Source organism: Suncus etruscus, chromosome 2, assembly GCF_024139225.1.
Source record: "Suncus etruscus isolate mSunEtr1 chromosome 2, mSunEtr1.pri.cur, whole genome shotgun sequence".
NCBI classification, from domain to species: Eukaryota; Metazoa; Chordata; class Mammalia; order Eulipotyphla; family Soricidae; genus Suncus; species Suncus etruscus.
The window spans coordinates 53,875,769-53,888,286 of NC_064849.1; the positions used below are offsets into that span (position 1 = coordinate 53,875,769).

Here is a 12,518-nt window from a genome sequence, read left to right on the forward strand (position 1 = left end):
AGCAAAAATAAAATATACTGTTCTGCTTTAACTTGGTTGGAATTGGACATTGTTTTGCTCAGTGATCAAATGGAGAAAGATAAATAATCTGATCTTGCTTACATATGGAGTATCAAGAAACAAAGCAAAGGAATTGACAACATCTGATAGAAACACATCATGAGATGTTCCAACAGAAAATTGAGAATTGGGGCCAGAGAGATAGCATGGAGGTAAGGCGTTTGCCTTTCATGCAGAAGGTCGGTGGCTCAAATCCCAGCATCCCATATGGTCCCCTGAGCCTGCCAGGAGTGATTTCTGAGCATAGAGCCAGGAGTAACCCCTGAGTACTGTCAGGTGTGACCCAAAAACAAAAAAAAATAGAAAATTGAGAATTGAGGCTGCCAAGTTGGGATGGGATATCTGGGGGAAGGAATCTAGAGATGGTGGTTTAAGAGATACTGACTCTAGGGTCAGGTATGGTATAGAAGCATTATAAACAAATAATATAAACCATGGTATCACAATTAAGAAGAAAAAGACAAGAGAAAGATGTGTTGTACAATGAAATACTCAGCTATAAAAAGATTTTAAAAAATCACCATTTGCAACAAAAACTGAGGGAATTATGTGAAAGAAAATAAGCCAGAAGGATATAGTGTTTGTTTTATTTCAGCCATGGGTATATTATAAGGATATAAAATTGATGAACAAACAATAAAATAAAGACAAACCAATGGTCATTAACATTAGAACTGTTACCTAAGGAGCAGGAATAGGGTTGGATTGGAGAAAAGGTAAATGAGGTATAAGGAAGATGATGGGCTTTGTATTAATTTAATTTTTATTTTTAAAAATACTTAAATAAAATTTAAATATATATGACTTCTTAGGATCACACAGTTCTCAAGAACTACTTATATTTAGTAGTCAATGGATAATGACCTTCTCTACTTATTTTGATAGCTGGTTTTCTTTTATAGGAAGAAAGAGCCACAGCCAATAGTACTGGGGGTCACAGGGTACTTGGTAGGCTTTGCAGTGATTGAGTTCTATGACTGAGTTCCATCTGTGGGTTCCCATATGCAGTGCATTTACTCCCTGAGACATCTCCCTGGTTCTTGTATATACTGGGATATAGCAGTCCCCTTCTCTCAGATGTTCCTTTCAACAGACTGAAAAAGAGTAATCATTTTGGGGAAGACTATTATGTAAAGTACATTTGTTTTTCATGCTTGAAAACTTTTTTCATTTTTTGTTTGATTTTGGGGGACACCCATTAATTCTCAGGGGTTACCCCAGCTCTGCATTTCGGAATTACTCCCAGTAGTGCTCGGGAGACCATATGGGATGCTTGGGATTGAACTTGGATTAGCTGCATACAAAGTAAACACCTTACCATCTCTTCGGCCCTATTTTGTATAATTTTATAAGATGATTTTCTCTGGTGTATTTTCCTTGCAGTTTATTTAGATTTTTAGCAGTTTCTAAGCAATAAATCTAATAATAATTAATAATAAATTTTAATGAACTTTCATAATGGAAAAAAATCAAATAGATCTTAAAAAATATTCTGCAGGGCTGGAGAGATAGCACTTTGGTAGGGCGTTTGCCTTGCACACAGCCAATCCTGGACAGACAGTGGTTTGAATCCCTGCATTCCACCCATATGGTCCCCTGAGCCTGACAGGAGCAATTTCTGTGCATAGAACCAGGAGTAACCCCTGAGCGCCACCGGGTGTGACCCCCCCCAAAAGAAATTCTACATAAATATTTGTAAGTGCAACTTCTTGCATATAAATGATATTGGAGAATAAGAAATTTTTTGGTTTTGGAATTTAGGTGCTAAGTTTACAGAGATTATGGGTTTGGGTTAAATTCATTGACAATAAGAACTTCTTTCTAATCTTCCCCTTTTAGCCGGAGAAAACACCTATTTTCCCGTGATAAACTAAAACTTTTTCTGAAACAACACTGTGAACCACAAGATGGAGTTATTAAAATTAAGGTATGAACAGAACAGTGAGTTTAATTGTTTAGAAAGAATGGAAACATCACAGAAATAATAGTTAAACCTGGTTTAAATAGGTGAGGGGTTTTTTGTTTGTTTTGGTTTTGTGGCCTCAGCCACTGGTTCCTTGGTTCTTCACTCATGATCATTCCTGGTGGGATTCAGAGGACCATATGCGGGTCTAACCTGATTAGGCCATTATCATTCTAAAAAAAAAAAAAGCCCTTTCTTCAGCTTTTCTTTTTATTTTGTGGTCACACTGAGCAGTGCTCAGAGTTTAATTCTTTTTTGTTTTTTTTTGGGCCACACCCAGTAATGCTCGGGCTACTCCTGGCTATGCGCTCAGAGATTGCTTCTGGCTTGGAGGGGGACAATATGGGATGCCCGGAGTTAGAACCTTGGTCCGGTCCATTCTAGGCTAGCACAGGCAAGGCAGACACCTTAACACTTTTGCCACCACTCTGGCCTCAGGGTTCACTTCTGTCTCTATACTCAGAGATCATTTTTGGTGATGTTGGGGTCCATGTGGGATGCCAAGAATTGAAGCCAGATTGGCCATGAGCAAAGCGAGCACCCCACCTGGAAAACAGTTGTCTTTTTCACTGGAGCCAATTTTCAGGGGTTTTTTCCTTTACTGAAAGAGCAGTTAAATACTGCTTTTTGCAATTGTTGAAATTGCCAATGATTCTGTTATTAATGATCAACTAGGGGGCTGGAGAGATAGCATGGAGGCAGGGTGTTTAACTTAGATGCAGAAGGACGGTGGTTTGAATCCCGGCATCCCATATGGTCCCCCTAGCCTGCCAGGAGCTATTTCTGAGCATAGAGCCAGGAGGAACCCCTGAGCGCTGCTGGGTGTGACCCAAAAACAAAAACAAACAAAAAAAGATCAACTAGAAAAGATAACAATTAGATGGAAAACATGGAAAAAGAAATGTTATAGAGAGTAATACAAAGGTTAAGTGGCCATGTAGTACCATGGTTTGAACTTTTTGTGTCACATATACTCTTGACCTGAGCTATCTCCCCAGACCCCCATAAAATAATTATTTTGGGGGGCCACACCTTGTGACACTCAGATTACTCCTTGCTCTGCACTCAGAAATTACTCCTGACAGGCTTGGGAGACCATATTGGATGCCTGGGATCAAACCCAGGACAGCTGTATGCAAGGCAAATGCCCTTCCCAATGTGCTATTGCTCAGGCCCCAGAAAAATAATTTTTTAATGTGGATAACATACCTCACGCTGGGAAAGAAAACAATTCTAGAAGGGATTAAAAAACTATCTGCTCGGGCCCGGAGAGATAGTAATGCGGTGTTTGCCTTACAAGCAGCCAATCCAGGACCTAAGGTGGTTGGTTCGAATCCCAGTGTCCCATATGGTCCCCCGTGCCTGCCAGGAGCTATTTCTGAACAGACAACCAGGAGTGACCCCTGAGCACTGCCGGGTGTGGCCCCCCAAAACAAAACAAACAAAACAAAAAACTATCTGCTTGTGGCAAAATTTAGATACTGTATGCTTAAAATTGATTGCTTCCATATATAAATTATGATATAAAATGAAAATATAAATACATATGAATATATTTGAAAAAGCATTTTAAGTCTAGAGGCAATGGTTATTTGATAAAACTGCTGGGAACTTTGATTCTTTGGTAAAATTAACTCAAAAAAGAAAAGTCTATTACATACTAACTAGAGAAGATCTACCAAAGATAGTATTGATTTGGTGATATAAACATACTTAATTTAAATCTTTCTGAATTTCATTTTATTTTAGGTAACTGTGGTTTACATTATTGTTAATGGTAACATTTCTTGCATAAAACATTCCACCACCGCACCCTCACCCAAAGTGTCCACTTCCCTCCAAAATTGTCTCACTGTCTCAGCCATTCTGCCCTATAGTTAGCTTCCTTCTGAAGACCATTTCTCAGTTTCTGATGCCTTTGTGCATCCCCAGCTATGCTTCTTGATATTCCACAGATGAGAGATGTCATTCTGATTTTAAAATATTTTAGGATTAGGGGGCCGGAGCTATAGCACAGCAGAGGGGCATTTGCCTTGCACGCGGCCAACCCGGGTTAGATTCTCGGCATCCCATATGGTCCTCGGAGCCTGCCAGGAGTGATTTCTGAGTGCAGAGCCAGGAATAATCCCTGAGCGCCACTGGGGATGGCTCAAAAAACAAAACAAAACAAAACAAACAAAAAAAAATTTTAGGATTAGATTTCAAGAACAAATATTAGAGGAAAATTACTTCCTAGTCATACAATGAGAAGCTCAAGTAAAGAAGAAAAACATAAGCATGGACAAATAGGGGGCTGGAGAGATAGCACAATGGTAGAGTGTTTGCCTTGTACGCAGCTGATTCAGGATGGACAGTGGTTCGATCCAGACATCCCATATGGTCTCTCGAGCCTGCCGGGATCAATTTCTGAGCTCAGTCAGAGCCAGCATTAACCCCTAAGCACCACCAGGTATGACCCAAAAACCAAAAAAAAAAAAAAAAAAAAAGTTAAATAGACATAACCAGAATTCACTAAGTTAAAACTTGGAAACATAAGATACAATTATCTGCTAATGTAGACCAGTGATGGAGCATTTATGTGAGGCTTAAGTAACACCCTCATTAAGTTCCTAGTACTGAAAAAGAATTAAAAGCATAGAAAATATTTTTTTGTTTGTTTTTGGGGCCACATCTGTTTGATGCTTAGGGGTTACTCCTGACTAAGCACTCAGAAATTGCCCCTGGCTTGGGGGGAACCATATGGGATGCTGGGGGATCGAACCGCGATCATTCCTTGGCTAGCGCTTGCAAGGCAGACACCTTACCTCTAGCGCCACCTCTCTGGCCCCAGAAAAGAAATTTTTTAAATAAAACAATTTATGTATTTGTCTTAAAAGAGAAATGTCCAAATTAGACTACATTGACTAAAATAGTCTTATAAAATGATGCTTACTCAGAGTCAATATATGACACTTTGACTAGAACAGTACCTGACATTTGACTGGCAGTCATAAGTATATGAATAGTTTTATATGTGTTTTGTAAATATCCAGTTTTTGCCAGTTCTGATTTATAAAGAAATTTTGCACAAACTACCCAACAAGAGGCCAGGGGTGTGGCTCATTGGTAGAGTTCATATTTCACCTATAAGAGACCCTGATTTTGATCCCTATACTGCAGATAAAAACAAGCGGAGGAAAACCTTATATCTCTGGGGGGAAATAGTGAAGGGACATCATCAGTTATTTATGAGGGAAAATAGTCAAAAAATATGAAATGGGGGTGGAGCAGTGGTGCAAGCAGTAGGGTGTTTGCCTTGCATGCTCTAACCTAGGACAGACCTTGTTTGATCCCCTGGCGTCCTATATAGTCCTCCAAGCCAGGAATGATTTCTGAGCGCATAGCCAGGAGTAACCCCTGAGTGTCACTGTGTGTGGCCCAAAAACAAACAAAAAAAAATGATGTCCAGCTTCCCTTAACAAATGAAAATCACTGTGATTTAAACATTTTTTAGTATGTGGTAAAACATGTTAGTATTCTAGTGAACATGCACACATATGCATGCACATATTCATGCTTACACACCAAGACAACAATCCCAATTATGATTCATTTAGACCAGCATTTTTCAACAGAGTTAGAGTTAAATGACTGGATATGGATGACTAATGTGCTATTGCTTTATTTTATTTCATTTATCAAGGCATCATCTCTTTCAACATACAAAATAGCAGAACAAGATTTTTCTTATTTTTTCCCTGATGATCCACCTACGTTTATCTTCAGTCCTGCCAACAGAAGAAGAGGGAGACCTCCCAAACGAATGTCCATTAGTCAGGTAATATAGAACAGGTCGTTTACTTACCAATGTACCGACCTAAATAAAATAGTATTTAAAATCAAAAACAGTGTTGACTCTCCTCTAGCCTGTAGTCAGGAATGCATTTCTTGAAAGACACAGTATTTGTATAATCTATGTGAATAACTGCTCTGATATTGATACTTTCAAATATGAATTGGCATGACTCATTTCACACAGATTTTATACACCAAGATGAAAGGAAGTATAGAGAAAAACTTTTTTAAATGTTAATAGGATAAAATACATGCAATCAATTATGAATGAAAATGAAAAGTATCAGGGGCCGAAGAGATAGCATGGAGGTAAGGCATTTGCCTTTCATGCAGAAGGTCATCGGTTTGAAACCCGGCGTCCCATATGGTCCCCCGTGCCTGCCAGGAGCAATTTCTGAGCATGAAGCCAGGAATAACCCCTGAGAACTGCCGGGTGTGACCCAAAAACCACAAAAAAAAAAAAAAAAAAAAGAAAATGAAAGTATCTAAAACATAAACTTGTAAGATTTTTCTTAATTGGGGGCAGAGCGGTGGCACAAACAGTAAGGCAAATCTGCCTTGCCTATCTAGCCTAGGATGGACTGTGCGCATTTCGATCCCCCAGAGTCCCATATCGTAATCCCTGAGCACCACTGGGTGTGGCCGAAAAACAAAAACAAAAAAGATTGTTCTGCATTGTAAGACTCATTCTCACAAGAAATAAAGTAAAAATAAATTGGGGGATTAACATTGACAGCAAAAATTTCATGACTTGTCCTTTTTCTACTTTTATATTTGATATCCAAACCAGTTTTTTCTAGAACTTTTTTTTAATACAAATCAGCTTCAAAATTAACTCATATTTTCTATTACTATGATAAAGTTTTTGGGCTTGTTTTCTTTGTTTTTTTGTTTTGTTTTTTAATTTTTTTGGACCACATTCGTTGACACTCAGGGGTTACCAAAAATTAAAAATTCAGAAAAAAAATTCAGCATGCCTTAGAATAAAACTTCACTTCAGTATGAAGAAAATGTAATTAATGAGGGCTTTTTAAATGGTTTTTCATTCTTAAATCTAAGAACAATATAAATGTTGTGGTACTATAACTAGTTTCTTGATTTGTTTTTTAGGATGACAACATTATTAATAAACAGACTATTACAGGCTATAGGAACAAAATTACTAAGGAAAGAGACAAACTTTTAAAACAAGAAGAAATGAAGTCAATAGGTGAGTTTTAATACTTTGTCCAAAAACTTTAGAGACCAGAAAGGAGGGTATGCTCATCTGGGAAGATGGGAAATGTTTCTCTTTTTTGGGGGGGGGCGGGGGAGAGATGTTTCTCAAATGGTATATTTCTGGGTTATTTATAGGTAATTCCTTCCCCTGGGTTATATTTATTGTTAATTATGAATACTATCTCAAATAATCTCTAGCATGTTATTTAAATCATATCATAGCCCCTGTTCAACTGACCAAATGCTATTTTGAGTACAAGATAGAGATTCTACAACTTACAAGCTATTTGTGACCTTTTTGTTTAATTTACCCTGTCTTATGAAATAAGTTTGCTTTCTAAACTTGATTATGCTATGAATCTTTTGTAAATCTTATTAAAATAAAGATTCTAGGAGCCGGAGAGATAGCATGGAGGTAAAGCATTTGCCTTGCATGCAGAAGAATGGTGGTTTGAATCCGGGCATCCCATATGGTCCCCTGAGCCTGCCAGGAGCGATTTCTGAGCATAGAGCCAGGAGGAACCCCTGAGCGCTGCTGGGTGTGACCAAAAAAAAAAAAAAAAAAAAAAGAACAAAACAAGAAGATCTTAAAAATAAAAAAATAAATAAAATAAAGATACTAGGGACTGGAGTAGTGGCACAAGCAGTAAGATGTCTGCCTTGCCCACACTAGCCTAGGATGTATTGCGGTTCGATCCTCTGGCATCCCATATGGTCCCCCAAGCCAGGAGCGATTTCTGAGTGCATAGCCAGTAGTAACCTGAATGTCACCGGGTGTGGCCCCCCCCAAAACAAACAATAAAAATAAAACAGATTCTAAATTAGTAGGTCTAACTGAAAAAAGAGTTCTGCATTTTAATTTTATTTATGTATTTATTTATTGGTTTGGAAGCCACACCCCTTGGCGTTCAGGGGTTACTTCTGTGTTTGCACCAAGAAATCATTCCTGGCAGGCCAGGGATGCCAGGTATTGAAACTGTGTTGGTCTCGGGTCAACCACATGCAAGGCAAACACCCTACCCACTGTGCTATTGCTCAGGCCCTGAATTCTGCATTTTTAACATAGTGCTACATATTGAAACCGTGCTCCTGGTCTCTTAACAAGTTTCCCAAAAGGTAGGTATATTTTTGTCCTACTGTAGTTCATCTTGAACCCAGCCTACTGCTTTTCCATTTTATCACCTGCTCATTCTCTTCTAGAGTTTATATTCATGTATGTCTCAGTTGATATCATTCAACCTTAAATGATCTTATTGCATTAAAAGTTTTGAGGCGTGTCAATTGAACTCCAGGCTACACCTCATACAAACAGGGAAAATGCTCTACTACCTAGCTGTATTATGCCCAGTTCAAAAAATATGTATTTATTTCTATTTGTATCTAATACTAAGTTTGACCTTCTCCACAGCTTTTGAAAAGGCTAAATTAAAAAGAGAAAAAGCAGATGCACTAGAAGCAAAGAAAAAAGAAAAGGAAGACAAAGAGAAGAAGAAAGAAGAGTTGAAGAAAATTGTTGAAGAAGAAAGACTGAAGAAGAAAGAAGAAAAAGAGAGGCTTAAAATAGAAAGAGAAAAGGTATTTATTAGCTGCATATTTAAATTCATTAACTTTTTTAGGTACTTTTGTTAATTTCTTTCACATTTATATCTGTGCCCAGACAGATAAATCGGGGACCAAAGAGGTAGCACAGAGGACAAGGCACTTGCCTTCGTGCTGCCAATCCCTTCCAATATCTGGCACTCCATTATGTTCCCTGAGAACTACTAGAAGTGATCCCTTAGTACAGAAAATTAATTAATAATTACCCTTCCCCCAACTTCCTGGCTATCCCACCTGGAGAAGGAGACCTTCCCATAGCTGGGAGGGGTCTGGTTGGTAATTTAAGAGGTTGCCTGGGGGAGGGGTTATCTGTCTTTTGCTTTGGAAAGTTTGGTGAATATTTTAAATGATTATTATAAGGGGAATAAGGGAAATGGTTCAAAAGCTTGGAGCACATATTTTAGGTTCCTGGACCACAGCTTCAAACCCTAGCACTACATTGTCCCCCAGGTTGTCCACCACACCTGTGTCACTGCCAGGTGAGGTCATACACAGCAAAAGTGATTGTCATGGCTTCCAAATTTGAGGAATATTAGATATAAAGGAATCAAAATACATAGTTATATAAATATAGTAAAATCTATAATAGTAATTGCTTTATTGTTCTTTATTGTCCCCCACCACTGCCAGGAATGATCCCTAAGTACAGTCAGGAAATCAGTCATTATCATATGGTTCTTTAATATTTACAAGTAGCCTTCAGACTGATGTTATTCACTGTGCCCATTTAAATTGCCTCTAGCATTTTGAATTGTATCAAATAGGTCATTTTGGGGGTGGAGACGGGAATGTCTAATACATATTCACTAATGAAAATGGGAAGAACCATTTACAGTCCAAATAGTAAGATTTAGAGATGACATCAGTGCTAAAAATAACCTTGCTAATTTTAACTGTCTTTATTCTGACCCTTTAAAAAGATCCTTTAGCACTGAAAATTTTATATACTTTTTTGTTTGTTAATATAAGTGTATTTTTTCATATTATTAAATAAAGTATAATTTTTAGTACTACTTAATAGTTCATTAATTAAATGCAGGTAAATACGTTTTTGCTCATAAAAGTATACAATGTTCAGAGGCCGAAGAGATAGCATGGTGGTAGTGCATTTGCCTTGCATGCAGGACAGTGGTTCAGTGGTTCGAATCCCGGTATCCCATTTGGTACCCCGAGCCTGCCAGGGGCTATTTCTGAGCGTAGAGCCAGGAGTAACCCCTGAGCACTGCCGGGTGTGACCCAAAAAACAAACAAACAAACATAAACAAAAAGTATACAATGTTCAAACTTGTAAGTAAATGTCATCCTATTTGGGAATTATATTCTTGAATGGATTATCAGGAATAGAATAAGTCAAAGGATAAAGAACATTTTTTAAGATTTTCAAAAAATAAATAGGTATTTGTTACAGTATTTGTTAGTTTGCAGGGATGGAAAATGGTAATTTCAGCATACTAAACAAAGTAATTTCAATATTTGGTCATTTTATACTTAAATTTTTATAAGTACACATTAGCTTTTATAAATTTCTAGAAAACAAAATACTGTTAACCAATTAAATATATTTATTGGGAAATAATTATAGTATTTTAACTCAGTTTTTTTTTTTTTTTTTTTTTTTTGGTGGGTGGTACTCAGAGGTTATTCCTGGCTCTCTACTCAGGAATTATGCCTTCATTGTTCAGGGGACCACATGGGAAATGTAGCTCAGGTCAGCCACTTGCAAGGCATACTATCATTGCACTATCACTCCAGCCCACAACTCAGACTTTCTAAATAAATATTTATCTTGCAGTTTCAAATTTCAGGATTAAAAAATAAAAGCTTCAAAAGTAGTACAAGAGAAATTTAGCAAGAGAAATGGCCTCCTAGAAGGAGAACTCTATAATTAACATTAATATAACCTATAATTTTTACTGCTGTTTCTCTTATGTGTGCCTAGCACACTATGTGATTTTCAGTTTTAAACACATATTGAAAACAGTAAATTCATTATAATTATAAGGGATTTTATTTTAAAGACACTAAGAATTTTATTATCCTTTTTTTGTCAGGATCTAATAGGGTAGGACTTTGAAAATTGCTGTAGACAAGTTAATAGAAGTAATTTATCCGAGTTACTGTGTTGTACATTTAAAACTCTATGGGGTCGGAATGATAGTACAGGTAGGATACTTGCCTTGAATACAGCCAACCCAAGTTCGATTTCCAGCACTGCACATGGTTCCTCAAGCCCTTCCAGAAGTGATTCCTGAGTGCAGAGCCAGGAGTAAACCCTAAATACCTCTGGGCTTTGCCCAAAGAACCCAATTAAAAAGCAAATAATATTATAATAGTTTTGATAGGTATGCTTTGTTTCAATCAGTGAATTTTTTTTCTTTTTTTCTTTTTTTCTTTTTTTTTTTTTTTTTTATGGTTTTTGGGTCACACCCAGCGTTGCTCAAGGGTTACTCCTGGCTGTCTGCTCAGAAATAGCCGCTGTGCTATCTCTCCGGGCCCCAGTGAATTATTTTTTAAACTGCATCAAAACCATGAGAATGGTTTGTTTCTTTTTCCCATCCCAGAATTTTTGATTCAGTAAGCTTGGGGTAGGGTTCAAGTGTTTGTATTTCTTACAGGTTCCCAGCTGACTTAGAAATTTATTAAGGATTTTTTTAAACTGTCATTTAAGGAAAGAGAGAAATTACGAGAAGAAAAGCGAAAATATATGGAATACTTAAAACAGTGGAGTAAACCTCGAGAAGATATGGAATGTGATGATCTTAAGGTATAAGCATGTTATGTGATGTTTAACACAACCATCTTCTATGTATCCTATTTGACTTTGCTGATAAGTCTAATCCTTTTAATAATGATCTCAATATTTAACGAAAGGAAAACATCAGTTGAGTGATCGATATATTTTAATTGTGACATTCTTAATATTTTATAACAAACTTTGATTGTGATTCTTAACTTGAAGAAATGAGGTCTTTTGTGTGATCCTTGGTAATCTTATTAACTGTTGGGAGCAGACACTCTTGACTTGATTTCTATGTAAAAATTCTGCCCATCTCCAGGAATGACCAAAATATCCAAACCAGACTCATTAATCTCACTTTATAAGGAACCATTTCTATGTCAATAGATGATGTGTTAATTCTCTACATATATTTAGGATATAATGTGCTGGTGTTAATATTGACATAGCTAATGCCTTAACCTCAGATTCAAGTTAAAAGTCCCATTTAGGGCCCAGAGAGATAGCACAGCGGTGTTTGCCTTGCAAGCAGCTGATCCAGGACCAAAGGTGGTTGGTTCGAATCCTGGTGTCCCATATCATCCCCAGTGCCTGCCAGGAGCTATTTCTGAGCAGACAGCCAGGAGTAATCCCTGAGCACCGCCAGGTGTGCCCCCCCCCAAAAAAAAGTCCCATTTAGCTAAGAAATATACTTTATTTGTCCCAAAATAGATAAGCTGGGGCCGTAGCAATAACACAACAGGTAGGGTGCCAGCCTTGCACACAGTGATCCAGGTTTAATCCCCGGCATCCCATATGGTCCCCTGAACCTGCCAGAAGTGATTTCCAGTGCAGAGCAAGGAGTAACCCCTGAGCACCACTAGGTGTGATCCCAAAATCCAAAAAAAACAACAACAACAACAACAAAAAACACACACACACAATTGATAAACCTTGAAGGCATTATGAAATAATCAGAAGTATTGCATAATCTCACTTATTTATAGAATCTTAAAAATAAAATACAGATACAGAAAAAGATTGGTAGTCTTCAGGGGCTTGAACTTAGATGAAAAGGATGAAGAAGTCAATTAAAAACTTTCAGTTATCAATTATGGGGATGTAATA

The 12,518-nt window shown here is 37.5% G+C and overlaps 1 protein-coding gene across 1 annotated transcript in view; it reads left to right on the forward strand.

The window, feature by feature from the left end:
- BAZ1A (bromodomain adjacent to zinc finger domain 1A) overlaps positions 1-12,518 on the forward strand; it is a 90,105-nt gene that overhangs the window by 40,423 nt on the left and 37,164 nt on the right. Inside the window, 5 exon segments of the mRNA XM_049766950.1 lie at positions 1,900-1,987; positions 5,706-5,840; positions 6,968-7,067; positions 8,484-8,650; positions 11,343-11,438. Coding sequence (XP_049622907.1) covers positions 1,900-1,987; positions 5,706-5,840; positions 6,968-7,067; positions 8,484-8,650; positions 11,343-11,438 — 586 coding nt within the window.